General features: G+C 43.2%; 1 protein-coding gene across 1 annotated transcript in view; it reads right to left on the minus strand.

The window, feature by feature from the left end:
• The window catches only part of MAGI2 (membrane associated guanylate kinase, WW and PDZ domain containing 2), a 182,691-nt gene that overhangs the window by 18,687 nt on the left and 147,903 nt on the right, over positions 1-16,101 (minus strand). Inside the window, exons 9-10 of the mRNA XM_032221891.1 lie at positions 6,414-6,445; positions 3,856-4,045 (exon numbers count right to left, since the gene is read on the minus strand). Coding sequence (XP_032077782.1) covers positions 3,856-4,045; positions 6,414-6,445 — 222 coding nt within the window. The remainder of the gene's footprint in view (positions 1-3,855; positions 4,046-6,413; positions 6,446-16,101) is intronic.

The following is a 16,101-nucleotide window of genomic DNA, read 5'->3' on the forward strand; positions in this document are numbered from 1 at the left end:
ATAGAATCCCCCTGGACCAGTGGTGGGATTCAAATAATTTAATAACCGGTTCTCTGCCCTAATGACCAGCTGCGTAGGCGGGGCTCGGTCATCAAGTGACCATGTGGGCATGGCCAACTCAATGTCACTCACACCGAAGTGCGCTGCTTCGCCTTAGGTGTTACAATGTAATAAGGGTTAACCGGAGAGGCAGTTTCTGTAAGCAGGGCAACAGAGATTAGGCTAGAAACAGCACCAGAATGTTTCCTTCCTGCCTTCCTTACAGGATTAGCCTTGTAAAGTGGGGAAAAACAAAAGGAGATTTCTTCCAACAACCGGTTCTCCAAACTGCTTAGAAAGTTACCAACCGGTTCTCCCGAATAGGTGCGAACCGGCTGAATCCCACCACTGCCTTGGACCTATGGAAGAGGGGGAAAAGAAAAGTCTGCAATCTGGCATTTTATTCCACAGATTCCCCCCCCCCCAAAGGGCCTTCTAAGCGATTGGGCACCTTTCCAGTTAGGAAAGGGTTGAATATTTTTCAGAGATTTTATTATTTACCATCATCAGATACCTGCCTTGTAGACATGACTCTCTCTGGGCTTCCTCGCTTCCCTTTAACAAGGCTAAAAAAATATGTTTCTCAGCTTACAGAAAGGCAGCACAGCTGCGGGCAATTTATTTCCAGAATTGTTCCTGCACCGTATTGATCGATGGGTTCCCAAATTGGCCAAAATATTTACCCAATATTGATTGCACAAAGGAAGACAGGCAACCGGTGTGTCATTCTCTCACTCTTCCATTATGTTTGAAAGGTCAAAAAATAATAATAATACACGGAATTATTGTCCCATTCGAGAAGCAAGTTCTATATCAGAGACCTCCACATCCAATTCAGGTACAGATTAACAGAGTTGGAAGGGACCTTGTAGGTCATCTAGTCCACCCCCCTGCCCAAGCAGGAGGCCCTTACACCCGTGATGGCGAACCTATGGAACAGGCAGCGGGTGATGCAACCGACTCATGGGCCGCGAGTTTGACACCCCAGAATTAGAAAGTTCTGGTGAAATGAGCGGGGGGGGTTGGACTAGAAGACCTCCAGGGTCCCTTCCAACCCTGTTATTCTACGTTCAGTGCAAATGACACCAGCCACAACATCCTCACTGTTACAACAAAATTAATCCCACTGTAGAAACAAGTGCCTTACTCCGCCTCACTCGGGAAGTCTATACTTAGAAGTCAAAAATCAATCAATCGGATGCTTCTAGGTCACCTTTTCAAATCCCCACTTACTCAAAAGGACTGGAGACGTTGGTTTCTTTGCTTCTGTCGGTCTCAAAATGCAGAAAACGAGCATAAATTCCTACTTTGAATAGGAAAAGAAATTCCCTCACAAAAGAGGATGAAACAACAGTTTGTACCCCTCTCTTCATTACAATATTGTAAATGTGGTGTCCATTTATCTGGTTTTATTTCTGCCTCTGTCTACCTCTCTCTCCCTCTCTCTCTCTCTCTCTCTCTCTCTCTCTCTCTCTGCCTGTCTCTCTCTGTTTCTCTGTCTCTGTCTGTCTGTCTGTCTCACTCTCTGTCTCTGTCTCTGTCTGTCTGTCTCTTTCTCTGTTTCTCTGTCTCTCTCTGTCTCTCTCTCTTTCTGTCTCTCTGTCTCTCTGTCTCTCTCTCTCTGTCTCATTCTTTCATCTATCCCACTGGTTGAAAAGCCACTGATACACTTTTCTCCTTGAAATAACTTTTAAGAAGATGGAAGCACCAGGCACAGAAAAATTTCGATTCCTGCAAATAGGTTTACCGGATCTTAACAATGGCAGTGGTTCACTTAACAACGGTGCCAAGAAAAGTCGTAAAATGGGGCGAAATTCACTTAACAGCTGACTCAGTCATCAATGGAAAAGTTGGGACTCAATTGTGGTCGTAGGTTGAGGACTACCTGCATGTGAAGACTGCTATCATGTCACCCCTAGTCCTTCTCTTCATTACGCTCCCAGTTCCCACAACCATCCGTCATACGGTTTAGCCTCCGGTATAGATGACCTCTATGAACCTGTTCACATAACAGACTCGTTGGAAGCACATTTCATAATCTTAATCTAAAACCATGGCATCATTTTCAACTGAACATTGAAAAAAACACAAAAACGTTCTGTAATAACATCAAGCAACGGCAAACGGCATGGTGAAACCATCCCGACATTCAGTGGTCTATAATGAAGACTGATTCGATTTAACTATTGAAGGTGGGGAGGGGGCTCAAAGCAAGCATTTCTCCACAAAGCGCCAATTTAAACAAACACAAATGGTGAACAGCACCAGACATGACTGTTGTATCTGTTGGAATACAACGTTCACGTAATTTGTGCAACAACTTCATCCAACCACAGATGGCAGTGTTTACAAGTCAGCAGTTGCATTTGTGGTATGCTCTACGTCTTTTCTTTGTATAGAAAGTTTCCTGCTTCCTTCTGGCAGTTAAGCAGAAAAGCACATGTCGACTGTGCACGGTCTATTCTGTAGGGCAAGGGTAGTCAGCCTTTTTATACCTACCGCCCACTTTTGTATCTCTGTTAGTAGTAAACAGTTCTCTGTGGCTGCTCCGGCCTTCTGGAACAATCTCCCCATTGAGATTCGGACCCTTACTACCCTTCCAGCCTTCCGCAAAGCAACTAAGACCTGGCTGTTCCGGAACTATCCAGCCCCATTCGAGGTTACGACTGTTGTTGAATTTTAAATTGCTGTTTTTCATTTTATCTTTGTATCCCCTCCCCTTTTTATTGTTAGCCGCCCTGAGTCTCTCGGGAATAGGGCGGCATACAAACCAAATCAAATCAAATCAAAATCAAATTAAAATTTTCTAACCGCCCACCGCTTCCACAGTAATGGTGATTTATAAAGTAGGGAAGTAACTTTACTTTATAAAATTTATAAAACAGAGTTACATCAAACCCCTACCGCCCACCATGAAAGCTGGAACGCCCACTAGTGGGCGGTAGGGACCAGGTTGACTACCACTGCTGTAGGGCTATATACAGAATTTCTCACAGTATCGTTCCCCCGCGACCCGACAAAAGCGCGAACGTCAAAAGCGCGCTGACAAAACCGTGGCGCTAAAACCGCGATGTCAAAAGCGCGCCGACAACAGCGCGCCAACAACAGAAGCGCGATTTAAGTTAAGGTAAGGTTTAGGGTTAGGTTTAGGGTTAGGTTTAGGGTTAGGTTTAGGGTTAGGTTTAGGGTTAGGTTTAGGGTTAGGTTTGGGGTTAGGTTTAGGGTTATTTTTAGGGTTAGGTTACAGCGCGCTTCTGTCGGCGCGCTGTTGTCGGCGCGCTTCAGCGCTCATTCGTCGGCGCGGTTTTGTCGGCGCGGTTTTGTCACCGCGGTTTAGTCAGGCGCGCTTTTGTCGTTCACGAATTTGTGGTGGAACCTCGTTCCCCAACTGATCCTACTGAAGTTAACCATCAGTGGTGCCTTCAGCAAATTTAAGACAAATGCATGAAGCGTTGCTTTTTTCTCCTCCTGGTCTCCATAACACATAAGAATGTCAGCTGGCTTACGATGAGTTACAACATTCAATTCCATTAGGCCAATTTGAATGTCCCAAAAGAAAGCTTTTTCAAAAGGCAACCAGACTTTGCTTCTTCTTGAAGACGTTTCGCTTCTCATCCGAGAAGCTCCTTCAGTTGTGACGGAGCCTGACGAGAAGCTCCTTGGACGAGAAGTGAAATGTCTTCCAGGAGGAACCAAGCCCAGTTGCCCATTTGGAAAGGCTCCTTTGGGACAACCATGACCTGTGCACGATTAAGAATCTCCGTAAGACATTTTAGCCAAGGATTCTGCAGAAGGTGGACCATGGCTTCCACTTACGCCTACTTTCATAAATAGCTCGTGACTTCTCATACAGCTCGTATGGGTCAGGCTTCCTGGGGTCAAAGGCCTCTGTTGAATCGGGAAAAGAGCTTCTGTGAAGGGCTGGTGGGAAGGGAATAGACTGCGGTCCAGCTGGAGCAGATAAACTTGTCTGAGGACTCCCCTGGGTCTCCCATTTTTCCATCATCTGCAACGAATAAAAGAAAACAAGGCCTTAAGAACCTGCCGACAAACCCCATAGCTTTTTCTTTCTCAATCAGGTAACACGGTCTTGTTGTTCGGCAACGTAGCTTGGGAGATATCTACTCAACATCAGGTCTTATGTACAGAACTGTCATCTCAGCTGATAAATAAATAAAGGGAGACTAGTATAGATCTTTTTCAAGCTATTTAGCTCTCATCAGCTAGCCATACCCTTAACTGGGAATCGAACCTGGGCTGTTTTTACATGTTAGGCAGTTGTATTAGCCTCTAAGCCATAAGCTCTCCTCCCTTATCAGCTAAGCCAAAGAAATGATTAAGTGTTATGTCGAAGCACCTGGTGTGCCCAAATACAGGAGGGAGCATACGGCTTCCCCTTTTGCCTTTCAGCTCCACCCTGCTGAAAGTAGAGCTGAAAGGCAAAAAGGGAAGCAGTATGCTCCCTCCCATATTTGGGCACACCAGGTGCATTGACATAACAATATTTATGGCTGTGTGTGGTGTGTGTATGTATGTATGTATGCTCCAGCATAACTCTGGAACGCCTCAGCCAAACTTGATACACAGATGATTTACTCTCTGGAAACAAACACTGTGGGGGTAAGACACCCCTAACACCCCTCGAGGTGTGTATCTGTGCGTGAGTATTCCAGCATAACTCTGGAACGCCTGGGCTGCTAAAACGAAAATTACTTTGACTTCACACTGTAGATATAATTTATTCCTTTTGCTGTCTAATACAGGATTAGGATAAATAAATACCCACGTAATGCCGGGTTATCAGCTAGTTTGTAAATAATTAACACTACTATCATAAGTGTAACATATGCCGAGGACATTATTTTTAATGTTTTTTGGGGAGTCCCAGTAGAGATATTTCATATCCTAAGCAGGATTGAACTATGATTTCTTTCTAATAGTGGCTTGCATGCAGTTTTTAAGAACATTTTTGGGAAATGGTTTGCCCTCAAATTGCCCAGAGATTGGGTGAAAGTCACCAAACTGGTTTCATACCAAGGTACAACCAGAATTCAAATCTCCAAGGTCAGCCCACTGGTTCCATTTTGGAGAATTGTCATCTCTACCTTAATTGATTTAAAACCTCTTTTAATCTCTTTATCTCCTCTCTCTATCATACCTACCTACCTACCTACCTACCTACTTAATCTATCACCTTAATCAATGTCTTTCTATCCTTCATCCATCATTCATCATCCATCCATCCATCCATCCATCCATCCATCCATCCATCCATCCATCCATCATCTCTCTTTCTTTCTCATCTCAGTCTCTCTCTCCCCTCTGTCACTCCCTCTCATCTTTCTATCTCATCTCTCTCTATCATATTTATCTACCTACCTACTTAATCTATCACCTTAATCAATGTCTTTCTATCCTTCATCCACCATCCATCCATCCATCCATCCATCCATCCATCCATCCATCTATCATCTCTCTCTCTCTCTCTCTCAATTCAGTCTCTCTCTCCCCTCTCAGTCACTCCCTCTCATCTTTCTCTCTTTATCTGATCTCTCTCTATCATATCTATCTACCTACCTACCTACCTATCATCAATGTCTTTCTATCATCCATCCATCTGTCCATCCATCATCTTTCTCTCTCTATCTCATCTCTCTCTATCATATCTACCTACCTACCTACTTAACTTAATCTATCACCTTAATCATTATCTTTCTATCATCCATCCATCCATCCATCCATCCATCCATCCATCATCTCTCTCTCTCTTCTCCCCCCTCACCCTTTCCCACTTTCTCACTTACACCTATACCCACTCATGTCTGCCTATCCACTATCTATCTACTTACCTTTCTCTCTCTATTCCTCTATTATTTTTCTCTATATCTAAATCAATCACTTACCATTTATCTATTTATCCATCTCCCTCCCTCTCTCTGTCTCTCTCCCATCTCTCCCTGTTTCTTTGTCCTTCTGTCTCTCTCTGTCTCTCTCTGTCTCTCTCTCTCTGTCTCTCTCTGTCTCTGTCTCTCTTCATTTCTTCTTTTAATTGGTTTTTAGGTGTAGTTTGTCAAATAGCCCTGTCTCCACATGGACGGAGGGAAGCAAGTGACTTCTATATGCTTCCCAGATCCGTATCACGAAATCCAATAAGAAATATTTGCTTTCAAGTCAATAAGTATATGATTAAACACCTTTTACGGTGACATCGGATTTATATTCCTATATTTGGCAGCAGGGTACCCTAAAAACCTTGCAATGCAGGTTATTATTTCCTGCACGCCTTATTTCCTATAGTTATTATTGAACCATGAGTCTTATTGCCATGCATTCCAAGAACAACAATTTGGAAAATAAAAATAAAAAAAACTTACAGGCTTTGGAGTTTTCCATGGTGAAAAGAATCCTAAAAAAGAAAAGGCAAAAAAGAAACGAAAGGAAAAAGTAATGAGAAACTCACATATGATTAATTTGCCATCGTTCTTACCAACATCTTTATCTCCATTTCTACGAATTGCAAAGAAAAGGGCTGGCACCTTATCACATCAGTGCCACAGGACATATGGAAAAAGATTATTTCACACTCAGTCATTCTCATATTTAAAAACAAATGTCAGAGATAAATTTCCACAGTACAAAAAATAAATTAGAAAGGTGTTACTTTTTTTTTAAAAAAAATCTCTAATTAGTATAATCAGAAGCTAGCATTGCCAGAGAAGAGCAACCAAGAGGATTAGGGGACTGGAGGCTAAAACATATGAAGAACGGTTGCAGGAACTGGGTATGTCTAGTTTGATTAAAAGAAGGACCAGGGGAGACATGATAGCAGTCTTCCAATATCTCAGGGGTTGCCACAAAGAAGAGGGAGTCAAGCTATTTTCCAGGGCACCTGAGGGTGGAACAAGAAGCAATGGGTGGAAACTAATCAAGGAGAGAAGCAACTTAGAACTGAGGAGAAATTTCCTGACAGTTAGAACAATTAATCAGTGGAACAACTTGCCTCCAGAAGTTGTGATTGCTCCAACACTGGAGGTTTTCAAGAAGATGTTGGACAGCCATTTTCTGAAATGACACTGGGTTTTCTGCCTGAGCAGGGGGTTGGACTAGAAGACCTCCAAGGTCCCTTCCAACTCTGTTATTCTGACTAGCCTAAATACCTTATCTTGATTTCATACATGTAGCCTTTATCCAAAATGTCGCAATCAAATTATCATTTTCCCCCCCATTTATAGTAGCATTAATTTATAGCATCTTTCATATCCACATTTGTTGGGAGTTCGACTAGAAGACCTCCAAGGTCCCTTCAAACTCTGTTATTCTACGCTCTTCCCCAGTGTGGGTGTGGCAGGTTGGAGGTGGTTGACGGAGTAGAGAATACCCCACTTCCTCCCTACTTGCATCTCGCTCCTTCCCTCTCCATCCTACTTAAAGGTAAAGGTAATGGTTCTCCTCGCACATATGTGCTAGTCATTCCTGACTCTAGGGGGCGGTGCTCATCTCCGTTTCAAAGCCGAAGAGCCAGCGCTGTCCGAAGACGTCTCCATGGTCATGTGGCCGGCATGACTCAATGCCAAAGGCACATGGAACACTGTTCCCTTCCCACCACAGGTGGTTCCTATTTTTCTACTTGCATTTTTTACCTGCTTTCGAACTGCTAGGTTGGCAGAAGCTGGGACAAGTCACGGGAGCTCACTCAGTTATTCAGCGCTAGGGATTCGAACCGCCGAACTGCTGACCTTTCTGATCGACAAGCTTAGCCACTGAGCCACCGTGTCCCTACTTAATTTTATTTTAATTCCATTTTTAAATTTAAGATCTTTATTTAATGTTTCAATGTTCTATACTGCATTTTATTCAATGCCTGTAAGCCATCTTTGGCGAACTGGGTGGGATATCAAGTTTGATACCTAAACCTTTCACTGGAAACATTTTTAACCGTGTAAGTTGCCTAAATGTAGATTATCCACTGAAAGGATAAAGCGCACACATACCCAAACATTAACTACATCTGTTTTTTTATGCTCACCTTTGTAAAAGCAGAATCCAATTTAAATCTCCAAGGCTGGGTCTCAGCCTGGAAGGAAGACCCTCACTGTACATGATAAATAGCTGTGCCTTCCTTTATATGTGCTTCTTTCTTTTCATCTTAGGATGGAAGAGTGTAACAAATCCTCCAGCTTCTCAGTGTTACCACGAGGCTGCTTTGAAGTATTGTTTGCATTTCATAGTGTTCGTAAATTTAGTGAACAGGAAAAGTTTTGAGCAGTGAAACAGGAAACCAGCTTTTGGGTTAAGTTAGTCCTATAATTGTTTTTTATGACGCTGAATATGGAAAAAATCCCAGTCTTTTACTGATATCTTACTCTGTATCGCCTTGTGCTCTCTCTCTCTCTCTCCCTCCCTCCCTCTCTCTCCTCACTCTGTTGTCTGTCTATCTATCCATCCATCCATCATGTCTGTCTCCCCTCTAAGAGTTTCTCTTTCTCTCTCTTTCTCTCTCATCTTTCTCTCTCTCCTCTCTCTCTGTCCTATCTATCTTCCATCTATCTATCTATCTATCTATCTATCTATCTATCTATCTATCTATCTATCTATCTATCTATCTATCTATCTATCTATCTATCTATCTATCTACCTACCGACCTACCTACCTACCTACCTACCTACCTATCGCTATCTCTATATACCTCTCTCTCTCTCTCTCTCCCTATCTACCATTTATCACCTTAATCAATGTCTTTCTATAATCCATCCATCCATCCATCCATCCATCCATCCATCCATCCTCTTTCTCTCTCAGTTCAGTCTCTCTCTCCCCCCTCTTTCTTTCTTTCTTTCTTTCTTTCTTTCTTTCTTTCTTTCTTTCTCTCTCTCTCTCTCTCTCTCTCTCTCCCTCTCTATCATATCTACCTACCTACCATCTATCATCTTAATCAATGTCTTTCTACCATCCATCCATCCATCCATCCATTATCTCTCTCTTTCCTCACTCTCTCTCTCTTTCTCATCTATCTATCTTCTATCTTTTTAACCACCCATTTCCATTACAGAAGGACTCTATTTGTAGTGTATCTATTTTTTTTTAAAGTACCGGTAGTTCCTTCAAGACAGTGTATACATTTTAAAAAATTAGCTATCCACTTATTCCAGATCACTTGGGTAATTTAAGACCTTGAGGGATAGTCACATGGGCTCTCTGAGCTTGGTGGTTTTCTTGCAGACCTTTCATTACCAAACTAGGGAACAGCATCAGTACACCAATGTTACCTAGTCTGGGTAATGAAACGCCTGCAAGAAACCCACCAAGCTCAGAGAGGACCAAGGATTCCATAGCTCAATTCAACCCTGAGCTACAAATAGTATTTCTCTTCTACAGAGAGTTAGATCTATTGCAGGACTTGTGGTCTTCCATACTGCTAGCCCTACTGTTGTGGCCCAGCAGGAGCTGTTGGAGCTGCCACCAGACTCCGACAGCAAGGGGCCCTATGAGCCGGCTCTGGAGGATGTGGAGGACCCTGGAAAGGGTTCCGACTCCGAGCAGGCGCAGAGAGACTGGTTGGCCACCAGGTGGCGCCTAAGCCTTGGACCAGTGGGGAGGAGACAAGGGAGAGTGATCCAGAAGCCAGCAGTGAGTTGTTCCTGGATGCACGCCATTGAAGAGCTACTCGGCATCAGGAACAATTGCGCAATTACAGGAGGTAATTGCGCTCAGCTGATGGTCATTAGGCTCCTCTCCAGACTATAAAAAAGACTGCTTGTGACACACCCTTCTTGCAGAAGTCAACACATTGACTAAAGAGAACGTAACTAACTTGGCAGGCTGGATTGCTGCCAAGGTTTGTCTGAATTGCTGCCAAGGTTTGTCTGAGTTGCTGCCAAGGTCCTTATCTGTTTGTTTGCTTGGCTTTCAGCCACCGAGATTCTAGTCTTGTTATTAAAGGACATTCTAATTAAGCTCGTCTCGGCTTTCGTTACTGGACGGAGGAGGGGGTCAGAACACCCAACTAAGGAAGGCTCCTTGAAGTTGTACTAGGAAGAAGGTAGGAAACAACAAGTTTGATACCTTAATTCTATGATGGCTAACTTATGTCATCCCAGCTCAGGTCCACTGTGCGTGAAGTGCGCCTCCTGCTGGCCAGCTGATTTTGGGATTCTCTACTGCGCATGCGGAAGTGGCTGGAGCGCACATATGGGTGGGGGGCAGGAGGGTCGTGCACACAGGCATGAGGGTGGGGGGAGTGCATGGGGGTGCAGCGTGCATACTTGGGGTGACACACACACATTGCATTAGATTGTAGGTGTGGGCACATTGTTGCACGTGCGTGTGATATCAGCACGCCACAACAAGTCAAAATATTCTAGAGAGCTGGCTCAACAGATGTCCTTTGTTTGCACATCACTTGTCACAACTACATCGAACTGTATGGATTTCATTGTCTTTCGCCACAGGCAGCATCTCCGCGTAAGGCTGCCTTAATTAAACTGTCTGAAGAGCAGGGCAAGGATCTTTCCTGAAAATGAACAGATATTATTCTGGCCCTTTCCTGTGGCATAATGAGTCTCAACATGAGTCTTCAGAGGTCCCGAGCAGTGTGACCTTTATTTAATTTAAGGGCAAACTTTTTACAAAATGACTTCCTGTTATTAAATCTGGTGGAAGTGGCCGATTGCGTGTTCAAGTGGAGAAATTAAGCCTACTTGTGTGCTCATCAGCTCTGGAATAAATTGCTTTCGAATATAAAGTTTCCGGAAAGGTTTGTCCGAGTTTGTTGCAGCAATCACATCCAGAAAGCACACACAGGTAACTGATTCAGCAGGACCCATTAACTTCTCTTTATATATATAATATAACTAAGGTGACCAGATGTCCCGATTTCAGCGGGACAGTCACGATTTATAACAATTTGTCCTGTGTCCCGGGGCGTTTTTAAAAAGTCCCGATTTTCTGGCTTCATGTTGAAAGCCCAGTGGATTTGCTTAAGAAATCCTAACCGGGGCAAGACAAAAGACACTCTATCTAACCTCTCTCTCTCTGTCTCAGTACTTTCATTGAAGATATTAAAACTTTAAAGCAAGAAAACGGACCCCCCACCTCCCCTTTTACTCACTTTTATAAGAAAAGATGACCCAGTACCATAGAGCTCCAGGAAATACTTGGCTAGAGAAGTTGCGAGTGTTCCTTCCTGGATTTTCCGGAGGGGAGGGGCACGGAGGTTGGAGGTGTGGAAAAAATGGTGGCAAAGTTCCTTTGAAAAATATTTCCCTGACTAATTTCACCATTTTAATTTGCTCAGTTCTTTGTATTAACATAACCCATGAAGTAAACATACAATACTAAAAGCAGGTTTTCCAACATGGTAGTAAATACAGGAAAAAAAACACAAGGGGAGGAGAGAACAGTTTCAGTTTCAGTTCGGAGCAGTTTAGAGCTGCGCAGACTTTTATATATATTTTTAAAAAAAGAGAGGCTGGCATTTTGATATTAATGTCACTGCCAAAATGTTTTCCACTTAACCTGTCATGTTTATGCTCTATTGCTCTAGTTTTGTTATTAGGAGTTTGTTCCGCTTTGTTAGCTACGTCTTTCAAATCCAAAGAGGCTGAATAATTTTTGTTTCAAAAATAAGAGAGAAAAAAAATAGGATTCTCACGGGAAGGGAGAAAGGAATGATCGATTGTATTATTTTCCATCTGTCTTTCAATTGATCTTAAATTCTAAGGATCTTGTTGGGAGATTTTGTTATAATGCATTTTTATGTATTTGTGCTAAATGAAACTCTCTCTCTTAACACACACACACACGCCAGTCTGTTTGACTGTCTGTCTGTCTGTCTCTCTCTCTACACCCATATCTCTCTCTCTCCGCCCGTATCTATCTATCTATCTATCTATCTATCTATCTATCTATCTATCATCCATCCATCCATCCATCCATCCATCTATCTATCTATCTATCTTATCTATCTATATGTTTCCTTCCTGCCTTCCTTACAGGATTAGCCCTATAAAGTGGAAAAAAACAAAATGAGATTTCTTCCAACAATCAGTTCTCTGAACTGCTTGGAAAGTTAACAACCGGTTCCCCCAAATAGGCGCGAACTGGCTGAATCCCACCACTGGTGCGGAGGCCAAAAACTATTTTTTTTCTGGTTTTCCTCCTGTAAATTTCCAAAAAATTTGGTTATCCTTATCATTTGTTTTCAAAATGCAGTGCCGGTACATTTTGGAATAGACTTCACCCCCCCCCTTCGGAAGACAATAATTCCCGTTTGAGGGAGCGAAATAATGAACATCTTTCTCCCATAAGTGTTGTATTTACCAGTCGCGGGAAGGTGCAAGATAATGGGCAAAATTTCTTCCCTGTTCTGCAAAACCAATTTGAAGAGAAGTGATTTGACAAGAGCAGTTGTCGTCATGTGAGAAATGTAGAACAAAACAGCAATTAAAAAGGGAATAGGGGAGAGAAAGGATAATCGGAAAGACTGTCGCAAAACATGAAAATGTTTTTAATCAAACGAACGGAGAACCTTTCCAGCAGACATAATTAAATTCTTCCCTATCTCAGTCTTGACAAGTCTCTCTCTCTCTCTCTCATCTATCTATCTATCTATCTATCTATCTATCTATCTATCTATCTATCTATCTATCTATCATCTATCTATCTATCTATCTATCTATCTATCTATCTATCTATCTATCTATCTATCTATCTATTACAGCAACTGAAAATTAAAAAGAGTAAACTGAAAATGTTCCTTGCTGAGATGGGATGTGATAGGTGGCAAACGCAAACGACAAAAGCGGTGTTGCGTTATAAGCTCCCACTTTTTGTAGGGGTGTTGAAAGGGTGCGTAAAAGGGGCAGAATTTGTTGTTCTGACCTAGGTTTCTCAAGATCACGAAGCCGACTCCTCGTCCCAATAAAACCCCTTTTATTTCGTTTAAAGTGAATTCCTCTCCAGCAAAGTCCCGGCCAACAGTCTTTCAAGAGATTTCACAACAACAGGCCTTTATCAGGCTTGGAGAGCTGCCAGGCCGATATCTTCCAAACTCCACTCTGTAGCAGCAATTACTTGGCAAGAAGTCAGGAACAGATTTTCACTCTGATGAATTGAACTAATGGCCTCCTGGAAACTCCACTCCCCTTTCACTCCTCTTTTATTTCCTCTGGGAGGGGCCATTCACCGTCCACCTGTGGCCTTACTCCCAAGTCGACCCCTGTTCTTTAGCTGTTCCCTTCGTCTGGCAACTCTGTGCATGCACACACTGGGAACAGGCTCCAGCTGTTCTTTTGCCCCACTGATGTCTGACTCTGAAGGCAGTTGATAACTGTCAGATGGCTCTGTCCCCTTCTCTGCCTCCGACGCAGAGCCCTCATCAGAGCCTTCCCCAGACTCCAGGACTGGCCCATGTTCCTCCCCAACCTCATCACTGTCCGAATCTGCCGCCAGCTCCGCTGACTGCTGGTGGGCCACAACGCTTGTGTTCTCTTGTTGCTTTTTCCTATTGATCAGAGGAATCCAGAGGAGATCACCCAAGATCAGGTAGCTTGCTGCAATAAATATCAATGTGTCCAGCAGGGTTTCCCCACCCTGTACCAGGAGCCAAAATAGGTCATAATAAGATTTGCAAAAGCTTGTGCAGCAGACAAAATTGTACAAAGAGCTCATGAGCTGGAAGGGATAACTAAGATTATTATTTTTTTAAAAAAGAAAAGACGTTACCCCTTCAAAGTGACAGAGAAAGGAAGCATTTAAACCCTTTGTGGAAGAATTATTTTAAAACAATAGAATCCGATACAGATGGGGGTTTCCTTTCAAATTAATTAGACTGAAGCCAGGAGGAAGACACGCTGTTTCAACTTCCTTGTGTGACAAAAATTCCTAATAAATTTAAGGAATACCCTTTTCATGAAAAGATGACCTTGGACAGAGAGAGGGTGATTTTCAACATGGAAACGAAAGGACCATTTGTAGTCTAACTTTTAGAAACACTGAAAGTTATAGATGAATAAGGACCATATTTGGTGGTCCTGTACTGAGGCCACGAAATACTGGAGAAGGATTCAAAACTGGCTAAAAGAGGTTTGTTTGTTTGTTTGTTTGTTTATTATATTTATATGCCGCCCTTTTCCCCTGAAGGGGACTCAGGGCAGCTCACAACTCAAACCAGGGAAGGGGGATAGAGACAAAAAATTAAAAACGAAACATAACAATGCATAGTTTAAAACACACAACAGTCATACCATTCGAGACGGGGGCAACAGCTCTTTAGCCCCAGGCCTGTCGGAACAGCCAGGTTTTAAGGGCTTTGCGGAAGGCCTGGAGGGTGGTGTGGGTTCGAATCTCCACGGGGAGTTCGTTCCAGAGGGTCGGAGCAGCCACAGAGAAGGCTCTCCTCCGGGTGGTCGCCAGTCGACACCGGCCGGCGGATGGAATTCGGAGGAGGCCTAATCTGTGAGATCTAATCGGTCTGGTGGAGGTGACCGGGGCAAGCATGGAATGGAAACCTGAGACTTTTTTTTACTAAGCATAAAACCAGAAAACATGAGCAATTCAATATGGCATTTGAGCCTACATATAATTGTGGCCGCAATAATAACCTATGCGCAATTTTGTAAATCTACTACAATACCATCGGAAGATGCCATAATTAAAAAGATTTATGAATGTACAGAAATGGACAGAATGACGGGTTGGCTGAGGGACAAAGGAGAAACGGAACATTATCTTAGCTGGAACCTATGGTATTATGTGGGCGACAAGGAGAACAGCAGGGACTTAAAACGGGGAAAATTAAATAGCAGTTGTTAACAATGGGAACTAAAAGTGAACGTGGGTATTGTAATAGATCCCTGAACTTTGTAACAAGAAGATGCTGGTTAGAGACTAAACAATGAGGAAGGAAAAAAAATAGTTGGGCTGTGAATGACTGTCATCACAGTGTGTGTGTGTGTGTGTATGTTTAAAGTTGTTTTTGTATTTGTATGTCTTATTTTAAAAAAAATGTATAACCAATAAAGATTATTTGGAAAAAAAAAGTTATATATGAATGACAAGGTTGAATCACTCCTTGATCAGTTTCCATCCATTCGTCCTTGTCTGGTCTTCTGGTGCTTTGGAAAATAGTTTGACCCCCTCCTCTCTGTGGCAACCCCTGAGATATTGGAAGACTGCTATCATGTCTCCCCTGGTCCTTCTCTTCACTAGACTAGCCAGGTCCGGTTCCTGCAACCGTTCTTCATATGTTTTAGCCTCCAGTCCCCTAATCCTCTTGGTTGCTCTTCTCTGCACTCTTTCTGGAAACTCAACATCTTTTTTATAGTGTGGTGCCAAAATTGGATGCGACATTCTAGGTGTGGAAACTTCTCTCTACCAGGCTGTGTTCTGGAAGAGACTGTGGCTTTTTTAATGTTTGAAATTCTCATGTAATTTCGAGGATGTTAGCAATAGCAGTTAGACTTATATACTGCTTCCTAGGGCTTTCAGCCCTCTCTAAGCGGTTTACAGAGTCAGCATATCTCCCCCACAGTCTGGGTCCTCATTTCACCCACCTCGGAAGGATGGAAGGCTGAGTCAACCTTGAGCCGGTGAGATTAGAACCGCTGAACTGCAGATAACAGTCAGCTGAAGTGGCCTGCAGTACTGCACCCTAACCACTGCGCCACCTCGGCCCTTAGCAATAGCAGTTAGACTTATATACCGCTTCATAGGGCTTTCAGCCCTCTCTAAGCAGTTTACAGAGTCAGCATATTGCCCCCAACAACAATCCGGGTCCTCATTTTACCCCCCTCGGAAGGATGGAAGGCTGAGTCAACCCTGAGCCGGTGAGATTTGAACAGCCGAACTGCAGAACTGCAGTCAGCTGAAGTAGCCTGCAGTGCTGCATTTAACCACTGTGCCACCTCGGTTTTCGTTCTCGGAATACAAACAATGGCCAAATTGGCACGCCAGCCTTCCACGGCAAGGAGATGTCAATAGGAAAATTCCCAGAAGGATAATCAATTCAGGACGTCTGCTCCCAGCTAAATGCAATTACCGTATTTTCCAGAGTATAAGTCGCA

Source organism: Thamnophis elegans, chromosome 7, assembly GCF_009769535.1.
Source record: "Thamnophis elegans isolate rThaEle1 chromosome 7, rThaEle1.pri, whole genome shotgun sequence".
Taxonomy (NCBI): domain Eukaryota; kingdom Metazoa; phylum Chordata; class Lepidosauria; order Squamata; family Colubridae; genus Thamnophis; species Thamnophis elegans.